Here is a 23612-nt window from a genome sequence, read left to right as displayed (position 1 = left end):
CAAACTTTACATGCCCCAACTCTCCACAAGTATTACAAATTTTGTTGGCATGCTGAGGATTAAAATCTCTGTCATAATTTTCTTCATTTGTAAGCGATCTGACTTTGATATCTTTCTCACTATCTCTCTTAGGACAATTTACTTGTATATGTCCTAACTCTTTACAAAAAGTACAAATTGTATTTTTATGCCTAGGATAAAGAGGTTTGTCTTGTTTTGCTTCATCTTTAGTTGTTAGTGATTTCACTTTGATATTTTCACCAGATCTCTGCTTTTTATCGCTCTTGGAACAATTAACCAATATGTGACCAATTTCTCCACATTTATTGCAATATCTGCTTGAATGATTAGAATCTGAAGCAATGCTACTGTTGTCATCATCTTTGTTAGTTCTGATTGATTTTGGCAATGCAACAGGATTTTTCTAAAATTTATTTAAAAATACCAAACTTCTATTGCTACAAATTCATAAATGGTAAAATATTTGAGTATTCAAATAATTGGTGTTGGTAATGACCTTTTTTATATTCATGTCTTGTAGACCTAAAGTAAAAACTACTTCCTCCCCAGTGCTCACTACGGTACAATGAGTGAAAGTTCCAAACAAATCTTCGTCACAAGGTTACAGAAGTGAAGAAAAAAATTATCTTAAAACTCCCACTCCACAATCTAAATTTTTCTTTACAAAAAAAGGGTAAGAGGTATTTCTAAATATATAATATCTTACACTATTTTCAAATTTGGTGTTTTTTTTATAAAGCTTGGGTTGGGTACTATTTAGTTTGATACAATTAAAATAATAATATTTACTTACCCTGATTTTATCCAAGTCTGCTTTGCTAAGACATTTTCCATCTTTCATCAGTTTTACAACATACCTTTCAAAATAAAGGTAAGTTACATCAAACATTCATATGTTTTAGCCAAATAAATTACTTTTTAACCGTAGATAAATTAATTTTTCTTAATACTTTTTTTAGTCCTTTTCAATAGCCTTAAAATCTACATATTTCATCATTACTTAACCAAAATTATCTTGAAAGATTTAAGATAAGATAGGAGAATAAACTTATTTTACAGTGTGACATCAAAACCGATTAATATCCGCTAGTTTTTTAATATCGTATTACATACAACTTTCTACGAATATTAAAAAAAAAATTTAGAAGTTTTGTCAGCATAGGACTTCGACCCCTCAGGGCTAACAAAACTGGTTTTGATCTTATATTTTTTCATTTTAATATACGCGGTAAGCTGTCTATAATACGATGCACTAATCAAGTCACTCACCTGACATTGTCATCATTCCTAAGATCCTCATTGTTTAAAAGCTTGGAACAGGACCAACAATTTCGGTTCTTTCCAATCTACAAAAAAAGGGGGATGTGGAAAATAACCATTTGGGCAGGGGGGGGGGGGGGGGGGGTTTACTCGAGAACCCTTAGAGCTAGAGGGAGCTAATTTTGGATATAAGCTTCTATGGAGCCAAAGTTACTTTTAAAATTATCGTCGACCCCCCACCCCCCCCCCAAATTTTTTTTTTTTGGGGGGGGCGGGTGGATTATACTATAGGATGTTTCTCATAAACGACTTGAGATAAATGGAGCAAACCTTGGGATACAAGTTTTGTAGGCCTATATTTGATTTTAGAATTATCGTTGACCACCCACCCACCCCAAAACCCCTAATTTGGGGGGGGGGGGGCGGGTGAATTATACTATAGGGTGTTTCTCATAAACGACTTGAGATAAATGGAGGAAACCTTAGGATACAAGTTTTGTAGGCCTATATTTGATTTTATAATTATTGTTGACCACCCACCCACCCCAAAACCCCTAATTTGGGGGGGGGGGGGGGCGGGTGAATTATACTATGGGGTGTTTCTCATAAACGACTTGAGATAAATGGAGCAAACCTTAGGATACAAGTTTTGTAGGCCTATTTGATTTTATAATTATCGTTGACCACCCACTCACCCCCAAACCCCAAATTTTGGGGGAGGGGGGGCAGGTGGATTATACTATAGGGTGTTTCTCATAAACGACTTGCAGCAATTTTATTTTGGGTGCTACTCCCTTAGTTTTAGAGATAATTGGATGAAATCTTTTGGGCTGGGTCACTAATTACCCCAACTATTGGTATCTTTAAACAAAACGGCTGCGAGACCGCCGCTCCCGCCGCCATTTACCGCCGCCACCAAAAAAAATTTTTTTATTGCATTTCTCGCCAAATTAGGCAATTTGGAATCATTTGAGACCATGTTATTTTTTTCAAAAATTTTTCGCCTTACAAGCAACCCTGCGGGGGATTTAGTCATTTTTTTCAAATTCTCGAAAAAAATAACATGGTCTCAAATGATTCCAAATTGCATAATTCAGCAAGAAATGGAATAAAAAAAATTTTTTTTGGTGGCGGCTGTAAACGGCGGCGGGAGCGGCGGTCCCGCCGCCGTTTTTTTTTAAAAGATACCAATAGTTGGGGTAATTAGTGACCCAGCCCAAAAGATTTCATCTAATTATCTCTAAAAATAAGGGAGTAGCACCCAAAATAAAAGTCGAAACAAAATTGTAAGTAAAGGGGGGGGGGGGAAATGTGGTGACTTGTCACACGACATGCCAGCAATTTTATTTTGGGTGCTACTCCCTTAGTTTTAGAGATAATTGGATGAAATCTTTTGGGCTGGGTCACTAATTACCCCAACTATTGGTATCTTTAAAAAAAACGGCTGCGAGACCACCGCTACCGCCGCCCGCCGCCATTTACCGCCGCCACCAAAAAAAATTTTTTTATTGCATTTCTCGCCCAAATTAGGCAATTTGGGATCATTTGAGACCATGTTAATTTTTTCAAAAATTTTTCGCCTTACAAGCAACCCTGCGGGGGATTTAGTCATTTTTTTCAAATTCTCAAAAAAAATAACATGGTCTCAAATGATTCCAAATTGCATAATTCAGCAAGAAATGCAATAAAAAAATTTTTTTTTGGTGGCGGCTGTAAACGGCGGCGGGCGGCGGGAGCGGCGGTCCCGCCGCCGTTTTTTTTAAAAGATACCAATAGTTGGGGTAATTAGTGACCCAGCCCAAAAGATTTCATCTAATTATCTCTAAAACTAAGGGAGTAGCACCCAAAATAAAAGTCGAAACAAAATTGTAAGTAAAGGGGGGGGGGGGAAATGTGGTGACTTGTCACACGACATACCAGCAATTTTATTTTGGGTGCTACTCCCTTAGTTTTAGAGATAATTGGATGAAATCTTTTGGGCTGGGTCACTAATTACCCCAACTATTGGTATCTTTAAAAAAACGGCTGGGAGTCATTTTTTTCAAATTCTCGAAAAAAATAACATGGTCTCAAATGATTCCAAATTGCCTTATTCGGCGAGAAATGCAATATAAAAATTTTTTTAGTGGCGGCTGTTAACGGTGGCGGGCGGCGGGAGCGGTGGTCCCGCCGCCGTTTTTTAAAAGATACCAATAGTTTCGGTAATTAGTGACCCAGCCCAAAAGATTTCATCCAATTATCTCTAAAACTAAGGGAGTAGCACCCAAAATAAAATTGCTGGTATGTCGTGTGACGAGTCACCTCATTCCCCCCCCCCCCCCTTAACTTACAATTTTGTTTCGACTTTTATTTTGGGTGCTACTCCCTTACTTTTAGAGATAATTGGATGAAATCTTTTGGGCTGGGTCACTAATTACCTCAACTATTGGAATCTTTAAAAAAAAAACGGCGGCGGAACCGCCGCTCCCGCCGCCCGCCGCCGTTTACAGCCGCCACCAAAAAAAATTTTTTATTGCATTTCTCGTCGAATTAGGCAATTTGGAATCATTTGAGACCATGTTACTTTTTTCGAGAATTTGAAAAAAATGACTAAATCCCCTGCAGGGTTGCTTGTAACGCGAAAATTTTTGAAAAAAATAACATGGTCTCAAATGATTCCAAATTGCCTAATTCGGCGAGAAATGCAATAAATTTTTTTTTTTGTGGCGGCGGTAAACGGCGACGGGCGGCGGGAGCGGCGGTCCCGCCGCCGTTTTTTTAAAGATACCAATAGTTGGGGTAATTAGTGACCCAGCCCAAAAGATTTCATCCAATTATCTCTAAAACTAAGGGAGTAGCACCCAAAATAAAATTGCTGGTATGTCGTGTGATAAGTCACCACATTTCTCCCTATCCTTTACTTACAATTTTGTTTCGACTTTTATTTTGGGTGCTACTCCCTTAGTTTTAGAGATAATTGGATGAAATCTTTTGGGCTGGGTCACTAATTGGGCGGGTGGATTATACTATAGGATGTTTCTCATAAACGACTTGAGATAAATGGAGCAAACCTTGGGATACAAGTTTTGTAGGCCTATATTTGATTTAATTTTAGAATTATCGTTGACCACCCACCCACCCCAAAACCCCTAATTTGGGGGGGGAGGGAGGGGGCGGGTGAATTATACTATAGGGTGTTTCTCATAAACGACTTGAGATAAATGGAGCAAACCTTAGGATACAAGTTTTGTAGGCCTATATTTGATTTTATAATTATCGTTGACCACCCACTCACCCCCAAACCCCTAATTTTTTTGGGGGGGGGGGCAGGTGGATTATACTATAGGGTGTTTCTCATAAACGACTTGCAGCAATTTTATTTTGGGTGCTACTCCCTTAGTTTTAGAGATAATTGGATGAAATCTTTTGGGCTGGGTCACTAATTACCCCAACTTTTGGTATCTTTAAACAAAACGGCTGCGAGACCGCCGCTCCCGCCGCCATTTACCGCCGCCACCAAAAAAAATTTTTTTATTGCATTTCTCGCCAAATTAGGCAATTTGGAATCATTTGAGACCATGTTATTATTTTCAAAAATTTTTCGCCTTACAAGCAACCCTGCGGGGGATTTGGTCATTTTTTTCAAATTCTCGAAAAAAATAACATGGTCTCAAATGATTCCAAATTGCCTCATTCGGCGAGAAATGCAATAAAAAAAATTTTTTTTGGTGGCGGCTGTAAACGGCGGTCCCTTTGCCGTTTTTTTAAAAGATACCAATAGTTGGGGTAATTAGTGACCCAGCCCAAAAGATTTCATCTAATTATCTCTAAAACTAAGGGAGTAGCACCCAAAATAAAATTGCTGCAAGTCGTTTATGAGAAACACCCGATAGTATAATCCACCCCCCCCCCCTCTCCCCCACCAAATTAGGGGTTTAGGGGTGAGTGGGTGGTCAACGATAATTATAAAATCAAATATAGGCCTACAAAACTTGTATCCTAAGGTTTGCTCCATTTATCTCAAGTCGTTTATGAGAAACACCCTATAGTATAATTCACCCGCCCCCCCCCCCCCAAATTAGGGGTTTTGGGGTGGGTGGGTGGTCAACAATAATTCTAAAATCAAATATAGGCCTACAAAACTTGTATCCTAAGGTTTGCTCCATTTATCTCAAGTCGTTTATGAGAAACACCCTATAGTATAATTCACCCGCCCCCCCCCCCCCCCAAATTAGGGGTTTTGGGGTGAGTGGGTGGTCAACGATAATTATAAAATCAAATATAGGCCTACAAAACTTGTATCCCAAGGTTTGCTCCATTTATCTCAAGTCGTTTATGAGAAACATCCTATAGTATAATCCACCCGCCCCCCCCCAAAAAAAAAAAAATTTGGGGGGGGGTGGGGGGTCGACGATAATTTTAAAAGTAACTTTGGCCCCATAGAAGCTTATATCCAAAATTAGCTCCCTCTAGCTCTAAGGGTTCTCGAGTAAACCCCCCCCCCCCCTGCACAAATGGTTATTTTCCACATCCCCCTTTAATATAATTAAACAAAGAAATTATAATATGATGTTAGTTAAATTAAATGATAAGAACAGCAATTTAAACCGTTTAATGGAATAACTGGGTCAACAGAGATATTACAAATAGATTAGAACATTGTCTCTAAAATGGAACGGCAAACAGAGCAAAGGAAATTAAATATTTACTTATTGTACAAGAGAAATTTGAGCTTTCTACCTTTTTAATTTTCTTATAAATGAGGACCAAGTAAGCTTTACATTGAAACTTAACAACAAAAATCTGCTGTCTATGATAAAAAATAGCCAAAAAATTACTCTTCATCTAATACTGTTTCTTATGGACTGACAGACAATTTAATTATAGAGTATCATCACTACTAAAAATAATAAATAAAACTACTGCTAAAGTAAAAGCAGACAATAAAAATTGAGAAGAAGACTGACATGTCGTATTATTACCTAAACAACTTAAGATACATTTCCAAACTATAAATGATTTATAATTCCAAAATAAAAACTTACATGTTTAACAGCACATAGTCTACACGCCAGAGAACTACAACAGTCCACAGTTACAGCTCTGCTAGTTGTTTCATAGCATATCTAAACAAAATTAGTTTCCAAATAAACTCAAAATCAGAAATAAAGCTCGCCGACGGACTGACAAACTTCTTGGAGACTACTGTTTAGAGGTCCCGTTACCTCTTTTTTTCTAATTAGCGGAAGAAGTAAATACTATATCATATGCCTTTCTTTCAAACGACCCACTGACATTAACCCATGAAGGGAGGGGAAATTGGGCTGTTTTTATTGATCTAGTCCCGAAAGTCTATTAATAACGTTTTCTTATTTGTCGCCTTAACAACCTTAGAGACTTTCATTGAATTTTTATGTGTTGCTTTATTTAGAGGAGTGTCAAAACGTTTCAACAACTAATTGTAATCTACCGAAGGGATAATTTTGTGTTTCCTCATTGGAGATGTACATAAATTTATCAGTCATTGTCTTATCCCTTTAAATCTCTGAATTAACCCCACCAAATAAAATCAACATAAACATACCCGGCACTTGACAAGCTGGAGCGCCTCCTGTTCATTCCTCCCCTTACCAACCAGGATCTGAATCCCATCTTCTTCCGCCATTTTTACGATTTTACTGCATTTTTTTCAAGTTTTTGAGACTAGAAATGAATCTGAAAAAATGAATTTTAAATCCTAATATAATTTGGGTACCTACTACCTTATAAGACTTTTTAAACATCACAGGTAAAGAGGGAGGGGGTAAATGTGGTGACTCGTGCCAAGACATACCAGTGATTTTAGAGATAATTGAGTAAATTCTTTTTGGTTGTGTCACTAATTACCCTTCCTTTTTTCACCCTTTTTCTTTTTTCCATCCCCCCCAAAACGGGGTTGCCCAAATCTGCCCAAAAGGACCGATAAAGGGCGGCCCAAAAACGCCCGCCCAAAACCGCCCCCCCGATTCGAATTTCGGGCCGGACCAACCCTGAATTGGCTGTTGAAGTTTTTTATTTATCCTATTTCTTTTTCTTTTAATTGTTTTTACATTTAATGATTTTGTATTTGATGTCTCATCTTTTTTAGAAATTTTAACCAAGTTAGATGGCTGAGTTGACTTTTTAATTTTATATTTTACTCCACTTGTTGATGGCATGGAGGCAGAGGGTTGTAAAGGCTGTCCTCCTACAGGATGTTAGGATTAATATGATTAATCTGTAACCTGTTTAGGTTAATCTACACCAAGTCAAGTCATACATCAAGCTGGCAAGAAATACACCAAGCTGGGGATGGAGTGAGAGGCCAGGAAGGAGTGACGGGACTCGAACCAGTGATTCATTACACCAAGTTGTTTTATTTGAAATACATCAAGTCAATATATTTTTGTATTATTTATTCTATGTTATTTTACTTATGATGTTTATTCATTCCAGAGTTAAGATTCTTGGGTTATAGCTTAATCCGTGGTTTTAAATTACATCAAGCCTGTTTATGTTTCAGAAGAGATGTGTGTGTTAATGTTATTCTTTCAATAGTTGGGACACCTGTCATTTTAGCCACTGCGCTCCCATTTAGGTAACTTCTTCAATGGTAGCATGGCTACGTAACGATCTACGGCAATGTTCCAAAGTTTTGATTTGATAACATAAACCATTTAATCTCTCTTGAAGTGAAATACAGTTTTAGATCTCGAGAACGGAATCTCGTAGGTATTAAAAAGGTTTTAATACATACATACACCCCCGTGTGGGTGACGTACCCCTGTGAGGGTGACACACATCAAACAGTAGCCCCTGCGTGGGTAATTTGCCCCTGTGAGGGTGATAAATGTCAATAGTGGCGAACGAACTTGGGAATTTAGAGAATAACACCAAGGAGGACGGGGGTGACACCGTCAATAGTAGCGGAAAAGAGGGCACTGACCCTATCAATTTAAAGGGGTGTAAGGGGGAGAAAAACACCAAAACAGAGGAGGATAATTTAAAGCTAACCCTAGAATCAAAAATGGCAGAGCCAGAGAAAAGGGATAAATGGAACGGGTATGGGAGGGCAATTCCTATCCCGTATCTAGAAGATTTTAAAGAGTTCTCAACATGGGTAAGATGTGTAGATATGTGGAGTAAGACGACATCTATTCCCAAAGCAGAACAAGGGTATCACTTGGTAAGTGAAATTCCAGTCAAATCAGAAAGGTATGGAGACTCGCTAAGAGAAGATATTTTAAAAGCCGTGGAAACAAATGATTTAGTTGCGAATGAAAAAGGGGTGGAGAAGGTGATAACCTTTTTAAAATCGCGTTTTTGGGTAGATCAAGAAGAAGAAATCTACAACACACATAGTAAGCTTAAATACCTACATAGAAAGAAAAATCAGTCCATTAGTGACTATATTATCGAATATGACCAAACCCTAACAAAAGCGCGGCAATTGAAAATTCTCCCAGAAGAAGGAGATACAAGATTAGACATGTTGTTTGCTTTAGAACTAATGATAACATCGGATCTCAATAGCTACGAATTTATGCTTATAAGGTCGGTAGCTAAGATAACAACAGAAGACGGCAAACGATATGAGACGGTAAAATCAAAAATGCGTGAAATTCTAGGAAAATTAAACGAAAAAGTTAAGGAAAATAATGAAATAATGCTTGCCCAAAAGAATTCATGCAAAGAAGACGACATTCAGAGTAGCCAAATGGATGAAGCTTATATGGCCAAAGGATGGAAGCCGCCAAACAGAAAAGCGCAATACCAAAACAAAAATAACCGATACCAAAATCAGAACAACACCAAGAAACAAAATAGTGCGCCGTCATACAATAAAGACTACAACAAGAGAACATTTAGAACAAAACCACTGAACCCGCCAGGGCCAGATGGTAAACCAATGAAATGTCTAGGATGTAAAGCAGAAACGCATCTAATAAGAGAATGTCCTGATGTAAAACACCTTAAAGAGAATAAGAAGTATCAAATGGTTTACATGACAAATCCACAAACACAAGAAAATGAAAAAGTACTAATTGAAACATCAGAATCGGAACAATCTGAACAAGAAGACGAACAAGGAGTATTCTGTACAGTTCTCTGTGCAGGCGAAAAGGAGGATCTGAACCGATTCACAGCTGAAGCCTTGAATATGGCAGCACTAGACACTTGCTGTTCAGCTTCAGTAGCAGGAGAAAAGTGGATTAAAGTGTATCTGAAGTCATTACCGAAAGATATAAAGGAAAAAGTGGTAGGACCGTTAGAATCGGACAGAAAGTTTCTTTTTGGAAATCAAGGGAAACTGAATGCCAAAGCAAGATACATCATACCAGCGAAGATTGGAGGTGAATACAACAAGCTAGAAATTGATATAATATCATCTGATATACCACTTTTGCTATCAAAGAATGCAATGAAAATGCTTGGGATAGCATTAGATATGAAAAACGATAAAGGAACCATAAATGGAAAACCACTGATACTACACACAACAAGCGCAGGACATTATGTGGTAGACCTACTCAACAACAAGGAAGAAATGAATGAAGTTTGCATAGCGGAACTTGAGAATAACAATGAGAAAGAGCAAATCAAAGCTCTATTAAAGATCCACAAACAATTCGGGCATCGCCCAAAGAAACAGTTTGTGACGATTTTGAAAGAAGCTGGCCAATGGCATGAGAAGTTCTCAGTCATGATTGATGACATAATGGACAGCTGTGAAGGTTGTATAATGAGGAAGCGAACCCCTGACCGTCCGGCAGTAGCTCCTCCGCTATCAAATGATTTCAACCAGGTATTATGTCTAGACCTAAAGGTATGGGACAAAAACAAGGGCATTTACATTTTATACATGATAGACCATTTCACCAGATATCAAATGGCTGCAATTGTCAAAAGCAAGGAACCTGAGCAAATTGTCAAAGCAATCACCTTGAAATGGTTACCTGTGTTTGGTAGAATGGACAAAATTCTGAGTGACAATGGTGGAGAATTTTGTAACGATCAGATGAGAGAAGTGGGTAGTTTGTTGAATGTACAACTGCTCACTAGTGGTGCCAATAGTCCTTGGCAGTGTGGGACTATAGAAAGGAATCACTATACGTCTGATACGATAGTACGCACAACAAAACAGGATTTTCCTAACATGAGCTTAGAAGTAGCTTTGGCATGGGCCATTACGGCTGTGAATTCCATGTCTAGTGTAAGAGGTTTCTCACCACATCAACTAGTCTTTGGGAGGCAAATAAAATTGCCAAACATACTAGAAGACCCGCCACCGACATGGGAGGAGCCAGAGAAGAGCAAATCTCTCATGGACACCCTAGATGCTATACACAAGACCAGGGTAGAATACACCAAGGCGGAGAGGTGTGAGAGAATCAAACGGGCTCTAAGAGCAAAGATTAGAAGCTGTGACACCATATATGAGAGAGGTGACATCGTCTATTTCAAGAAAGAAGGTGAGGATACCTGGAGAGGACCAGCAAAAGTGATTTTTCAAGATAACAAAATCATTTTCATCAGAATAGGTTCGGTATATTACAGAGTCAGTGCAAACAGACTGATAAAAGCAGGAGAAGGTTTAGCCACAAAGATTGAAGAGCAAGAAAAGGCAGAACAACAAGAACAAACAATACAAGTAGAGAATGGCCATTCCAACATCAAGACAAGAAGGCCAGGTGGAACAAATGACGTGGCGGATGTGCCCGACATGACTGAACTAAGAATGGAAGAGAAAGATCTAGATGATGCAGATGATAAACCTAATGAAGTTGTTCAGGAAGATGAAATTATTCCCATGGAACAAACTGAGACAACACAACCTCAAGAAAATGTAAGAATAGAGAACAACGACATTCCAGCAAGAAATCAAGACAACACCAAGCAAAAAGGGCACAAGCGCAGAAAAGTGAATCAAAAACCTACACCGGAAATTAATGATGATGGTACATTGAAAAATGCTGCCAGAGTGCTAAAAAGGAATGATAGAATAGAGATTTTCGAAGATGGAAAATGGGAAAAAGGTGTGATCCTGGGTCATGGAGGTAAAGTGACAGGAAAACACAGTGGATGGTTCAACTTCCAACTTGACAATGGTCAAGTCTTTCATGATGAAGTTACAAACAGAGAAATAAGGTACGAGAAAGAAGGAAGTGACGAAGAATCAGAGAATGAAGAAGTTCTCTTTACAATCAAATTAGACAGTGGAAAAACACTAGAAGTCAAAGACATTGACAAAAGAAAAGTATGGATTGAGAAAGATGAAGAAACGGTTTCGATACTCTTATTAACAGAAGAAACACTGGCAGTGATGTTACCGAAAGACAAGAGAGATTCACCTGAAGCAATGATGGCTAAGATAGAAGAACTGAACAAACTACAAGCTTTTAACACCTATGACGTAGTTGATGACGAAGGTCAAGAGAGAATTACAACTACCTGGGTGCTTACCGAAAAAGGACCGGATGTAAGAGCCAGGTTAACAGCAAGAGGATTTCAGGAAGATGGAGATTTTCCAACTGATAGCCCAACAGTGCAGAAACACTCTATAAAGATTCTGTTAGCAATTGCTGCTACAGAAGGATGGGACATACAAACCACTGATATTACTAGTGCTTTTCTTCAAGGAGATAGGATGGACAGAAAAGTATATGTAAAACCACCAAAAGAAGCACAGGTAGGTAACAAGCTATGGTTGCTCCTAAAGTGTTTGTATGGTCTGAAGGATGCCAGTCGAAAATGGTACCTAAGAGTTGTGAAGAAACTCAAAGATCTTGACTTTAAGACCAGTCACTATGACTCGGGATTATTCTACCTAGTCAAAGATGGCGAGTTAGTAGGAATAATAGCCTTGCATGTGGATGATTTCCTGCATACTGGAAATGAATTTTTCAACAAGCAGATCATGCCTCAAGTGCTTTCCTGTTTTAAGGTAGGCAAATCAGAGTCGAAAGACTTCCTATACACTGAGATGGGAATTCTGGAGGCTTACATTAAGATCATGAAGCATGGAAACCCAATTCCAACCTGGGTAGCAACAGGCAGTGTGGCTCAAGAAGAAGGACAAGATATGGTTGAAGAGGAAGTTGTAGAATCTGCTGACGTGATTATTGAGAAAGTGGAGGTGATGGATGAACAAGAAGATGGTCAGGATGATAACCACGAAGATGAATTAGGAGATGAAGGAGAAGATGACGAAGTTGTGTTCATTCAAGAAGTACCTGCTCAAGAAAGAAATGACTCGAGGATGGATGATGAGTTCTCAGAACCGGTTAGACAAGTGGAGTTTGTTGAAAATGAAGATAAGACAGAGTCTGAAAACAACAAGACTAAAAGAGATTGTATTGAGAGTGAGAATTTGAAGGAACAAGTAGAGATGATGAAAAGAGAGAAAGAGATAATGGAGGAAAAGATGAAAGCATACCAAAGAAAGAGTGAGAATCTTGAGGCAAGGCTAGCAAGGGAGAAGACAACAACAAAGCATTGGCGCAGCATGCTGGACATCAAGCGTAAGGAGCACAATGATCTGTTGAAGAAAATGGAGGATGATCACAACCACACCAAGGCTAACTTAAAGCGTATGACAGCTGAGTATGAGTTTTTGAGGAATACCTACTCTACTGAAAGAAGGAAACAAGAAAGACTAAGAGTCACCAGGCGCTATGTTAAAGATAGTGATTTTGACAAGTTTGGTAAGAATCACAAATAGGGCAAACAAAACAGGGAAAGAAGATTTCATATTAATGTTAGGATTAATATGATTAATCTGTAACCTGTTTAGGTTAATCTACACCAAGTCAAGTCATACATCAAGCTGGCAAGAAATACACCAAGCTGGGGATGGAGTGAGAGGCCAGGAAGGAGTGACGGGACTCGAACCAGTGATTCATTACACCAAGTTGTTTTATTTGAAATACATCAAGTCAATATATTTTTGTATTATTTATTCTATGTTATTTTACTTATGATGTTTATTCATTCCAGAGTTAAGATTCTGGGGTTATAGCTTAATCCGTGGTTTTAAATTACATCAAGCCTGTTTATGTTTCAGAAGAGATGTGTGTGTTAATGTTATTCTTTCAATAGTTGGGACACCTGTCATTTTAGCCACTGCGCTCCCATTTAGGTAACTTCTTCACAGGATACCAAGGGTCTGGAATTTTAGAGTAGTCAAAGGTATTAAATTTTGTAAATCATACCTACAGAAAGAAAAATGCACTGGTTAGGTATTAAAAATCTAGAAAAAGAGAGAACTGTAAATAATTCTTCTTATAAAACTTTATAAACTTTTCCAGTCATATGTCATTCTTTTTGGTTGTGTCATTAATTACCCTTCCTTTTTTCACCCTTTTTCTTTTTTCCATCCCCCCAAAACGGGGTTGCCCAAATCTGCCCAAAAGGACCGATAAAGGGCGGCCCAAAAACGCCCGCCCAAAACCGCCCCCCCCGATTCGAATTTCGGGCCGGACCAACCCTGAATTGGCTGTTGAAGTTTTTTATTTATCCTATTTCTTTTTCTTTTAATTGTTTTTACATTTAATGATTTTGTATTTGATGTCTCATCTTTTTTAGAAATTTTAACCAAGTTAGATGGCTGAGTTGACTTTTTAATTTTATATTTTACTCCACTTGTTGATGGCATGGAGGCAGAGGGTTGTAAAGGCTGTCCTCCTACAGGATACCAAGGGTCTGGAATTTTAGAGTAGTCAAAGGTATTAAATTTTGTAAATCATACCTACAGAAAGAAAAATGCACTGGTTAGGTATTAAAAATCTAGAAAAAGAGAGAACTGTAAATAATTCTTCTTATAAAACTTTATAAACTTTTCCAGTCATATGTTAGCTTAAAATTCTTAGGGGATTAAATTAGATCAGGCAAATAGAACACAAAGCAAAAAATTCAAAACCTAATTTTTCCTCTGCAAAAGGAATAACTGTTTGTCATAATTTTAGGATAATTTATCATCCATTGTCTTATCCCTAAAACTACCTGAAGAAGTTGTTGAGACAGCTGTTTGATGACTATGCTGTGTTGGAACTGCAGGTGGCGGCTGTCCTAATTGGATAGAAGCCGCGTAACTGCCATCAAGTAATGTAACCTTAAATATATTTTTATTAGATTTGCGGCATTACCAAATTATACTGATAGATTACTTAATAGATTCATGTATTGATATTGAAACAGAATGACAGCAACCATAAGTAGCAAAGCACGGCCGGGCTAACGGATAAAGTTAACTATAGAGTAGCTTTTCTACTATAAATCAGGGATTGCAATCCGAATCCGCCAATATTCTGTCAATCAGAATTCGATTTTGTGCCTCGGGATTGCCATCCTTGAAAAAAAAATTTATTTTACCTGTGGGGCTGCAGGGAAAGTTGGTTGTATTGCTGGCTGATATCCAGGCAGGGCTGGGGGAGGAAGAGAAAGATCGGGTAAAACACTATGTTGGGGAGGAACAGATAGATCAGATAAAACACTAGGACCCTGCAATTAAATAAATGTTTGTTTTAGTTAAAAAATTCCGAATCGATTATCTGACCTATATTTCAACTGCCTACTGCTTAAGCACTGAGAATACCTAATAATATCCTATATATGGCAGGTGTTATACATTATGTAACTTAACATTGATTTTTATATAACTGCCAATATTCAGCGCGGTATTGCTATCACTGAATTTGAAACAGTACGATTACTAAATTGCTTCTTAAATCTCAAATTTTTTTTACCTGATAATAGTTTTGTGTTTCCTGATGATGTGCCGGTACTGCGGCTGATATCATTCCTTAACAAGATATTATTCATGAAAACTTTTGCCTTTTTAAAATGAAACAATTTTTATCCAGGGAGGGAGGGGATATTGCACTGTTAATTACAATAGCCCCCAAAGTTTTATAATACCGCTTTCTTATTCGTTAGCTCCACAACTTTGGGTACTTATCTTGAATTTTGATAGTGTTGTTCATTAAGTTGAGTGTCCAAACGTTTAAACGACTAATAGTAATCTACAGAAGGGATAATTTTGTTTATTATAATTGGAGATGTAAATCGATTTATTGGCCATTGTCTTATCCCTTCAGATCCCTGCATACAAACCCATAGATACTGATAGTCAAAGAAAGACAAAAACTGTACCTGATAAATTCGGAGGTGGGGGTGCCTTTGGCACAGGAACATCCCTCTTCGATCTTGATTCCCATGATTGTCTATCATATTCTCTACTTCGAGATCTTCTTGAATATCTATCCAACGAAGATCTAGATCTTCTTGAGTATCTATCCATCGGAGATCTAGATCTTCTAGAGTATCTATAAATGGGAGATCTAGAACTTCTAGAGAACGGTGATTTCGATCTTCTAAAACTTAGAGATGGTGATCTACATCGAGACTTCAGTTTGTCGATGTCTATTGGAGTATCTCCAAATTTCCTTTTTAAAGCATTTACTTTTTCAGCTTGTGCAGCTATGTCGGCCCATTCTAGTTCATCATTTTCTGATCTAGCAGTTTTAGCATATATAACTACAGAAAAATTTGAGTGATTGAAAAAAAATTCAATACTTTGAAAGATTATTACTTAAAGTTGAACTTTAACCATTGCAATTAACCAATCACAACTTAATTATGAAAAAAAAATAAAACAATCACTAATAGCTAATAAGTAGCTAACTAGCCCTATAATCTATAATTATCTATTCCTTGCAGGACTCGGCTCTTTTTCTAAAAATCTCTCCATCTCATTTCTAATTCGTTGCTGTTGTAAGGTCATGGACGCAGTTGCATTATCCATTTCTCCATGAGAAACGTTTTCTATGACACTTTTCATTTCAAAGATTTTTTTTCTTTCCATCTCTAAGTTGAGTATTTTTTCTTTCCTTATTGCTTCTCAGTTGACTTCATTGAAAGGCTCTATCTCCTCAATAGAATCACCAAAAGATTCGACAGAAACATTTTCGTTATCACTATCACGTGAATCAATTTCACTGAATTTATCATCTGAAGATTGGGGGATATTTAATCTAAGGAATATTTTCACAAATATTTAGCTACTAAGATTTAGTACCTTTATTTTTGCAGAATTATTCAACAATCGGGGGAAAAAATATATCATTTTCTGGATTGATAGGTACATTCCCAATTTTTGTGTTTGAAAATAATCGAATTGTCGCTCTATTTAAAAGACTCTGTTGTTATTTACTGAATGTAAAGATGGAAGCAGCATAGTTTTTCTTCAGATTCAATATCCCTACCTAGTTCTACATCACTAACACTTTCATATTCTGTTTCTGCCTCACTTATAACAAAATCGTTATTTTTCTCCGTAATAGAATTATTAATATTTGACTCTATGTTGATAAACGCTGGTTCCTTCTTCGACTTCTGTTGAAATTTTCTCTAAAACAAAGGATAGTTTTGCTTGCCTGTTAGTAAATATTTTCACTAGCGGCCAGGTCCCTAAAGACCTCTAGGGAGATTTGAGGAACTGGGGGGAAGGGACGTCGTCCAGTCGCTTTTAAATTTAGTTCTTAAAAGGAAAAAGAAAAAAATGTTTTGTTTATCAGGGAAGCTTAAAGTAGTCCTTATTGTTGTTAAAGACTATTGACCATGCACTTTACATCTTCACCCAATAAAAAAGCTTATAGAAACTAGAGACTAGCGTAAAAGAAGTAACATCTACCTTAATTCTTTCTATGTCAGAACTACTAGGGATACATTCTTGTTTTAGCAAGTTAACAACATGCCTATAATTAATTGAGATCAGATAATGACATACCTGAAATAATTAGAGAACAGTAGGTACAGACAGAAAATGGCAATAAAGTTGAAACTGTCACCCTTACTTACAATGAATACATCAATGGGATTGGACAATGTCAGCATAATTCTACCTTTAAAAGTCTCATATCTAATTCTTGTGTCAAAGAATATTAATTTGTAATCTTCAAAACCTAACCTCACTTCTTCATCATTTATTAAATCCGATGTCTTTAACTCGTGACGACATGACCAACATTTTCTGTGCCTCCCAATCTAAATAAAAAGTAATCCTATTATATAAAGTAGTAAGCTTTTTTTGTCTGTCTCGAAGGATCTCGCAAACCGCTGAACCGATATTGTTCTCCTTTACAGTGAAGCTTCCTATAGGTCCTGGGATGGTTTTAAACTATTCTATGGGAATATGTTTTCACCCCCTCCCCCCAAAATTTTTTTTTATTCTCCTGAAACTCAAATTTAAAATGGGATGATATCAACTTTTCCCCTAGAGGCCTCTAGGGGCGTAGCCGCTAGTAATTAGATAAACCATAAGCAAATATTTTTATTAATCACAATAATTTTCTACCTAATATGTTTAATCATACCAAAATAAAATATTAAACACGTTCTGTTATTGGTTGCATAAATAGCATTGGGAATTTTATTTAACTCTGGCTGGTTGTATTAACTAGCAGTGTCCAAAATTTTCCGCAAAATGATTTTAATAAATCTACGGGTTTGATTTTTAAAAACATATCGAGGTTGTAAATCATTTATCGTCCATTGTCTTAGCACTTAATAATTTTTGGTTTTACTGAACACACTTGGCTACCTTTATTAGAAAAATTTTCTTACCCCCCAACCCCTCCCCACCCCAAAAAAAACTTACATAAGTGACTGCACATCCTCTGCAAGAAATAGTAGCACAGCATGGGGTAGACACAGCCCTCACACATGATTTATCACAGGGTGTTATCTAAAACATTTAAACAATAAAAGGATCATCAAGTTATTTAAGAGGATTAAATAGTTTCACCAATACCTTTAGTTGACAACCATAAAAGAAAAACAAAACATGGCCGCAAATGGTTGTTGATGCATATTTTACAATACAGAACATAATATTGTTCAGCAAAAATGCATACTGGCCTTTACAATGGAAAAAAAATCATATGTAGATAAAACGTTTTTAATTCAATCACGTAAGATCTATGAAAAAATGCACCTACCTGACATTGAACTAACTTTAAAACTTTATTCTCCATTCTTTAAAGTCAAATTATTCACTTTTTACAATAACATTTTATTTACATTTATTCTGAAATAATAACACTTCATTTAAATTTCAACAAAAACCATAGAAATATAATTCTGTAATAAAAGCTCTAGGTAGGTAATAAATATTATTTCTGTATGAATATAGAATCATTTACATTTAATAGTAGAACAAATGCTTAAAGTTCATTTATGTGAATTAAAATATATCAAATTAGTGAAAGATATCTTCTTTTAAAATTAATCATAAATAAATAGTACCCTTCTTTTCCACAGGAAAATATAATCCATAAAATCCATATGGCATAAACTTTAAAAAGAAACTGAACTTGGCGAAAAAAGGGTAAAAAAATTCCTTGAATCACATCTTAATCACTATCAATTGGTTCAAATTCTGTTTCCTTTCTGAGTTGACTCGATTTGATAATAGCTTCAGCGCAATCTTTTTCTTTTATCACAGCCTCCAACACTTTGACCAGTAACTAAAAAAATATAATTATGATGAAAATGTCCCAAGTTAGGAGTTTTATAACAAAATCTTTTAATTGTTGAAATAAAACTTAATTGGGATATTTTAGTATCAAAATAGGACATTTTAGTATGAAATTTTACATAATGAATAAAAGTTTGTATTTACCTCTTTGTCTTGAACTTTTTCTGTCAGTCTTGATATTATATCAGCTTCTATAAGAAAAAATATAAAGAAATAGAAAAAAAATTCAAATTATAATTAAAAAAAAGGAAGAGGATAAATGCTAGGTAAGAAAAGTATTTGAAATTGAAGAATTAAGCAAAAACGTTTTGAAATGCAATGAGAAATATTTTGTGAATATTGTAATATAAACAGTTTGACTACCTGTATCTCTGTATGTATCTTGATTAGCAGATCTTTGGTTGCTTCTATCCCTGCTACAATCTCTAGATCTTCTTCTAGAAGAAATATGATCCAAACTAAGATCTCCTGATCTATGAGCACGAGCAGAAGATATTTCATCCATATTATAATCTCTTGATCTTCTAGAAGAAATTTCATCTTTACTACATTCTCCAGATCTTCTAGCAGAAGACATATCATCTCTGTAATGATCTCTTGGTCTTTCAGCAGAAATCATTTCATCCATGTAGTGATCTCTTGGTCTTCTAGAATAAAAATCTTCCCCACTGCGATCTCTAGAACTTCTACTACCTTTCTTACAGTCTCTTGACCTTCTTCTTGAAGAAATTCCATCTCTACTGCGATCTCTTGACCTTCTGTAACTTATTCCATCTCTACTACAATCTCTTGATCTCCTTCTGGAATGTGTTCCATCTATATTATGATCTTCTGACCTACTTGAGGATCTTCCACCCCTACTGTGATCTCTTGATCTTCTGCTGGAAGCGTTAAATTCTCTACTATGATCTCTAGGCAATCTACTATCAGGAGATCTTGTATTATACCTTACTTCATTATCAGGTGATTTACTTTCAAACTCAGATTTTTGGAGCTTCAATATTTCTTCTCTTAACTTATTTCTTTTTTCTTTCAACAATTGTCTTTGGTCTATTTCTGAATTTCCAGGGTCAATATTCATATACCCTTTGTCACCAACTACATATCGATTTTTATCTTCTATGTATTTTTCTTCATTTTCTAAATGTATTCTATAACTGTCAACCAATCTTTTATCTTTCTCCAGATGTCTCCTTTTCTTATCTTGAGATGTAATAAAGTTCTCTGGATAAATTCTTTTATTTTCTGAATATTTATCTTCTGGCAATCTATAACTCTCCTCGGATCTTCTCACATCTTCTGTATGTATTCTATTTGCCTTTGAATATCTTCTTTCATTGGCATATTCTTGATTTTCATCTGCATTTCTCTTCCAATCATCTATAAACTTTCCATGGATATCTTCAGTATTTCCTCTCTCTTCAGAATGTTTTCTCTCATGGTTGGAATTTCTTCTATTAATTAATGGGATATGATTATCATCAGAAGAACTAATTGAACTCAGTCTTTCAAATTCTGTATGTCTTCTAGAGTTTCTAGGTATATTTTCAATATCATTATACCTGTTGTAATCAGAAAATTTATCTGTTTCTAGAGGTTCTCTTAAAGGTCTACCAAATTGAACAGTCACTTCAGGTTCATTTAAAGGCTTTCCAAACTGGGCAGTAATCACAGGTTTATTATCACATTCATATTTCAAATCACGTTTTGCAAGTTTATGCAATTTTTCAGAGGAATCTTCATTTTGACTATTGATAGCATGGAAGGAATTGTTGTAACTGGAATCTTCTTGGTCAGAGCAACCAAAAGATTCAACAGAGTCTAAATCATCACTGCTGCTTATCTCCTCTAAATCACTAACATCTTCTAGCTCATCATTGTATGGATATTCATTATCTGAACTGTTTGAAACAGTTTCAAATATTTCCTTGCAATCTTTTCTAAAATGCCCAGTTTTGCCACAGTGTCTGCAAATATATTTTTCAGAATCAAGACTGCAATTGCTGGCTTTATGACCCTCCTCACCACATTGCAAACAAGATTGTCTTTCTCTATATTTTTTATAAGCAACACATTTTTTGCAGGGGCAATTTGAATACCTCTTGCTACACTCTTCTTGTATATGACCTTTAGCTCTGCAGTGATCACAATAAAGAGGACCCTTCTTAAGAGCTTCTCTGCGTAACTCTCTCATTGCCAAATAATTTGCTCTCCATGTGGGGCAGTTCACCCTTCTTGTATGTCCATACACTTTGCAATCTTCACAATAAGAAGTTTCCAAGGTTGGGCACCTCAGCTTAGAATGCCCCATTCCTTTGCAAAGAACACAAAACTTTTTTCCTTGCTTCAATGCTTCTTGTCTTAATTCTTTATCTCTTGCTTTTTCAGCCTGTTTTGAGCCAATTCGTTGCAATTTTCTTGTTTTTTCATTACCTGTGCTTAAAGCTTGTGATTTTCTTTTTAACTGCTGAATGCCTTCAGTTTTTTCTACTGTTTTCTCTCTTTGTGAATCTGCTTTTAGGAGTCCTTCAACAATTCTATTTACAGTCCTATCATCCAAATCATCTTGATTGTTTTCACCTGAATTATAATGTATTAAAAATGTAAAAAATATATATAAGAATAAAGAGAAAAGATGGAATATTATGAGACTAATTTTTTTTTGTATCTTTGACAAAACCAAACATTTTCTCCATTAAAAATCATTTCAGGCAAGATATAACCATGGACATACCAATGACAAGAAAGCTCTAAAAAAAATTTAATTCATAACAAAAATAGGCTTCTTTACCTACATATAAACAGTAAACACAAAGAGATAATTGCTTAGTTGGACAAACCTAATCAGAGATTTAATTAGCAACATGCTAAACAACTTTTAAATAATAATCTCCATCTATTGCAACTACACAAATATTTACCTTTAAATTTTTGTGACTTTGATGAAGAATGACTAGAGATGGGCAATGGGGGTCTCTTTGAATAAGAAGCTGCACCCTGACCAGAAAATCCAGGAATAAATAATGTACCTTCTGGAGTAAGACTGACATTTGGGGCGTTGTGGGCTACCCCTAAATGTGGATTGGCTGAAGGGGGTGGACGAGGAAGGGTTGGTGCTGTGTCAAGAGGGGGATGAGCTGCTCCCAACAGAGGGTGATAGAAAGGAACACTGGAAGTTGGTGGAGGTTGACTAAATGTGACAGCTAATTGTGAAGTGGGAAGAGTCACTACAACTGGGTAAGGTGTGGGAATGATTTCAATCAGCTGTCGATTTGGATATTTTGCAACACTGTGTTGTGGATTCACTTTAATTTTACTTCCTGGTGAAGAGGGTAGAAAAGGGGAATTAGGATCTTGGGCAATATTTGTGGTGGATTGGACATGTAATGGTTTGTTATTAAGAGTTTTGCGTTTCTTTTTAGCAGATTTACGTTTGTTTTTAAGGGATTTACTAGTGGATGGTCCAGGTACAGGATCAAGTACAGTTGTAGCTGATTTTTGTCCTTCTGTAATAGGATCATCACCATAATTTCTAAACTAAAATAAAAGTGTCTTAGGAAGGATAATTGGGGTTTATTTTTATTTTCAATTTATCCCTTTTCCGCCCCCAATTAACTATAACATGATGGACAAGATTAAAAACATGGAAAGACAAAAAAAGACTTCAACTGAAATAATATACATTTTAAACATTTCTACTGGGCCTAATATATAAAAATTCAAATTAACAAGGACGTTTAGATTTACTACCTTGTAATTTTTTTTAAAAATTCATAACAAAATGTGAAAAAAATATCAAATACCTTATTTGGTAAAATTCCATTTTTAACAGCAATTTTGACAGCCATGATTCTAAAAAGAAACAATCTTAATGTTTGCAAAAAGGGTGTATGTTCTGCATAGTTGACCCTGCTAAAGGAGAGGGGGTTTGGGAATAAAAAACATGTGATTTGTGGGGGAAAAAATGTAAAATTAACCACATATAATATAGATAAAGAATATTGATACATAAATAAATAATAAACGTACTTGACTCAAAGCATATATTTTAGTTTTTGTAATTAAAAAAACTTACATGAAAGCTTTGTCCTTAGCTTCTCTTTGTGACCTCGCCTTCCGACATGTTGCTGTTAGCCCCCGCCATTCCAATTCACAGAATCCGCCTCCCTTCCCAGAACAATTTTTATTAAATTCTTTATATCCATTCTCTAATCGAACCTATAAAAATAATTTTTAGATTGTGTTGTTTAGATTAGATACCTACATAATTTCAAAATCAAAAAATTACTATTAATAACTTTCTAAATTCTAGAAAATTGCGCAACAAAAAGCTTACAACATTTTTATGGAAGCACAAGAAAAAGCTATGTAGAAGGTAATTTTAGGCCATTAAAATTATTATTGTGGGGTCGCAGCTGAACCCACCATATTTGGTCGAAACTTGAGCCACTAAAAAATGAAGTGGATCCACAAAGCTCCAGCAAAAATGAATTTTTTACGCATATTAAAGATTACTAGTGTGTAGATCCACACATAAAAAAATTTTATTCACTTGAAAGGACCTTCCATAGTAAGAGTAGCTACTATATAAATAAAACTAAGTAATGTATTGTGGCTAGAAGTTTATCATACCTGATCGTAGACCCAATCCATAGGTTGCTCAATACGACTAAAAAACTGCTCCACTGTTTCACAGGGACCTGTCTTTGGCTCTCCATTATTTTTTCGATACATTTTTCTAGCTACCTAAAATTTTTCATTTTCTGAAAAAAAACACATATTTATTTGCGTTATAAGA

At 36.0% G+C, this 23612-nt stretch overlaps 3 protein-coding genes across 5 annotated transcripts; all 3 read right to left on the bottom strand.

Annotated features, from left to right (window-relative positions):
* Nucleotides 1-6974: 6974 nt before the first annotated feature.
* Nucleotides 6975-16141, bottom strand: LOC145305746 (uncharacterized). 3 transcript variants are annotated; one of them, XM_080147521.1, is made up of 7 exons: nucleotides 15992-16141; nucleotides 15430-15793; nucleotides 15024-15079; nucleotides 14650-14778; nucleotides 14281-14389; nucleotides 13436-13444; nucleotides 6975-7495 (listed from the first exon to the last, which is right to left on the bottom strand). In XM_080147521.1, the coding sequence occupies exons 1-7, from the start codon at nucleotides 16139-16141 to the stop codon at nucleotides 7158-7160; spliced, it is 1155 nt and encodes a 384-aa protein (XP_080003647.1). In that variant the 3' UTR covers nucleotides 6975-7157. The 3 variants fall into 3 exon arrangements, with proteins under 3 accessions (XP_080003647.1, XP_080003648.1, XP_080003646.1); XM_080147520.1 differs by lacking the exons at nucleotides 6975-7495; nucleotides 13436-13444 and adding an exon at nucleotides 13578-13980; XM_080147522.1 differs by lacking the exons at nucleotides 6975-7495; nucleotides 13436-13444; nucleotides 15024-15079 and adding an exon at nucleotides 13575-13980 and having other exon boundaries at nucleotides 14650-14677; nucleotides 15453-15793.
* Nucleotides 16142-16167: 26 nt separating this feature from the next.
* LOC145305748 (uncharacterized) lies at nucleotides 16168-18367 on the bottom strand. The gene is made up of 6 exons (XM_080147525.1): nucleotides 18276-18367; nucleotides 17936-18022; nucleotides 17246-17322; nucleotides 16970-17033; nucleotides 16542-16686; nucleotides 16168-16287 (listed from the first exon to the last, which is right to left on the bottom strand). The coding sequence occupies exons 1-6, from the start codon at nucleotides 18309-18311 to the stop codon at nucleotides 16178-16180; spliced, it is 519 nt and encodes a 172-aa protein (XP_080003651.1). The 5' UTR covers nucleotides 18312-18367; the 3' UTR covers nucleotides 16168-16177.
* On the bottom strand, nucleotides 18359-23579 carry LOC145305734 (uncharacterized). The gene is made up of 7 exons (XM_080147502.1): nucleotides 23447-23579; nucleotides 22890-23032; nucleotides 22618-22666; nucleotides 21736-22351; nucleotides 19178-21394; nucleotides 18959-19005; nucleotides 18359-18803 (listed from the first exon to the last, which is right to left on the bottom strand). Exons 1-7 carry the CDS (start codon nucleotides 23546-23548, stop codon nucleotides 18690-18692), a joined length of 3288 nt encoding a protein of 1095 aa, XP_080003628.1. The 5' UTR covers nucleotides 23549-23579; the 3' UTR covers nucleotides 18359-18689.
* Nucleotides 23580-23612: the final 33 nt, after the last annotated feature.

Source organism: Acartia tonsa, chromosome 14, assembly GCF_053477335.1.
Source record: "Acartia tonsa isolate MP-2025a chromosome 14, ASM5347733v1, whole genome shotgun sequence".
Taxonomy (NCBI): domain Eukaryota; kingdom Metazoa; phylum Arthropoda; class Copepoda; order Calanoida; family Acartiidae; genus Acartia; species Acartia tonsa.
Note: the sequence above shows the minus strand (reverse complement) of the source record. Positions and strands in the feature narration are given on the sequence as shown.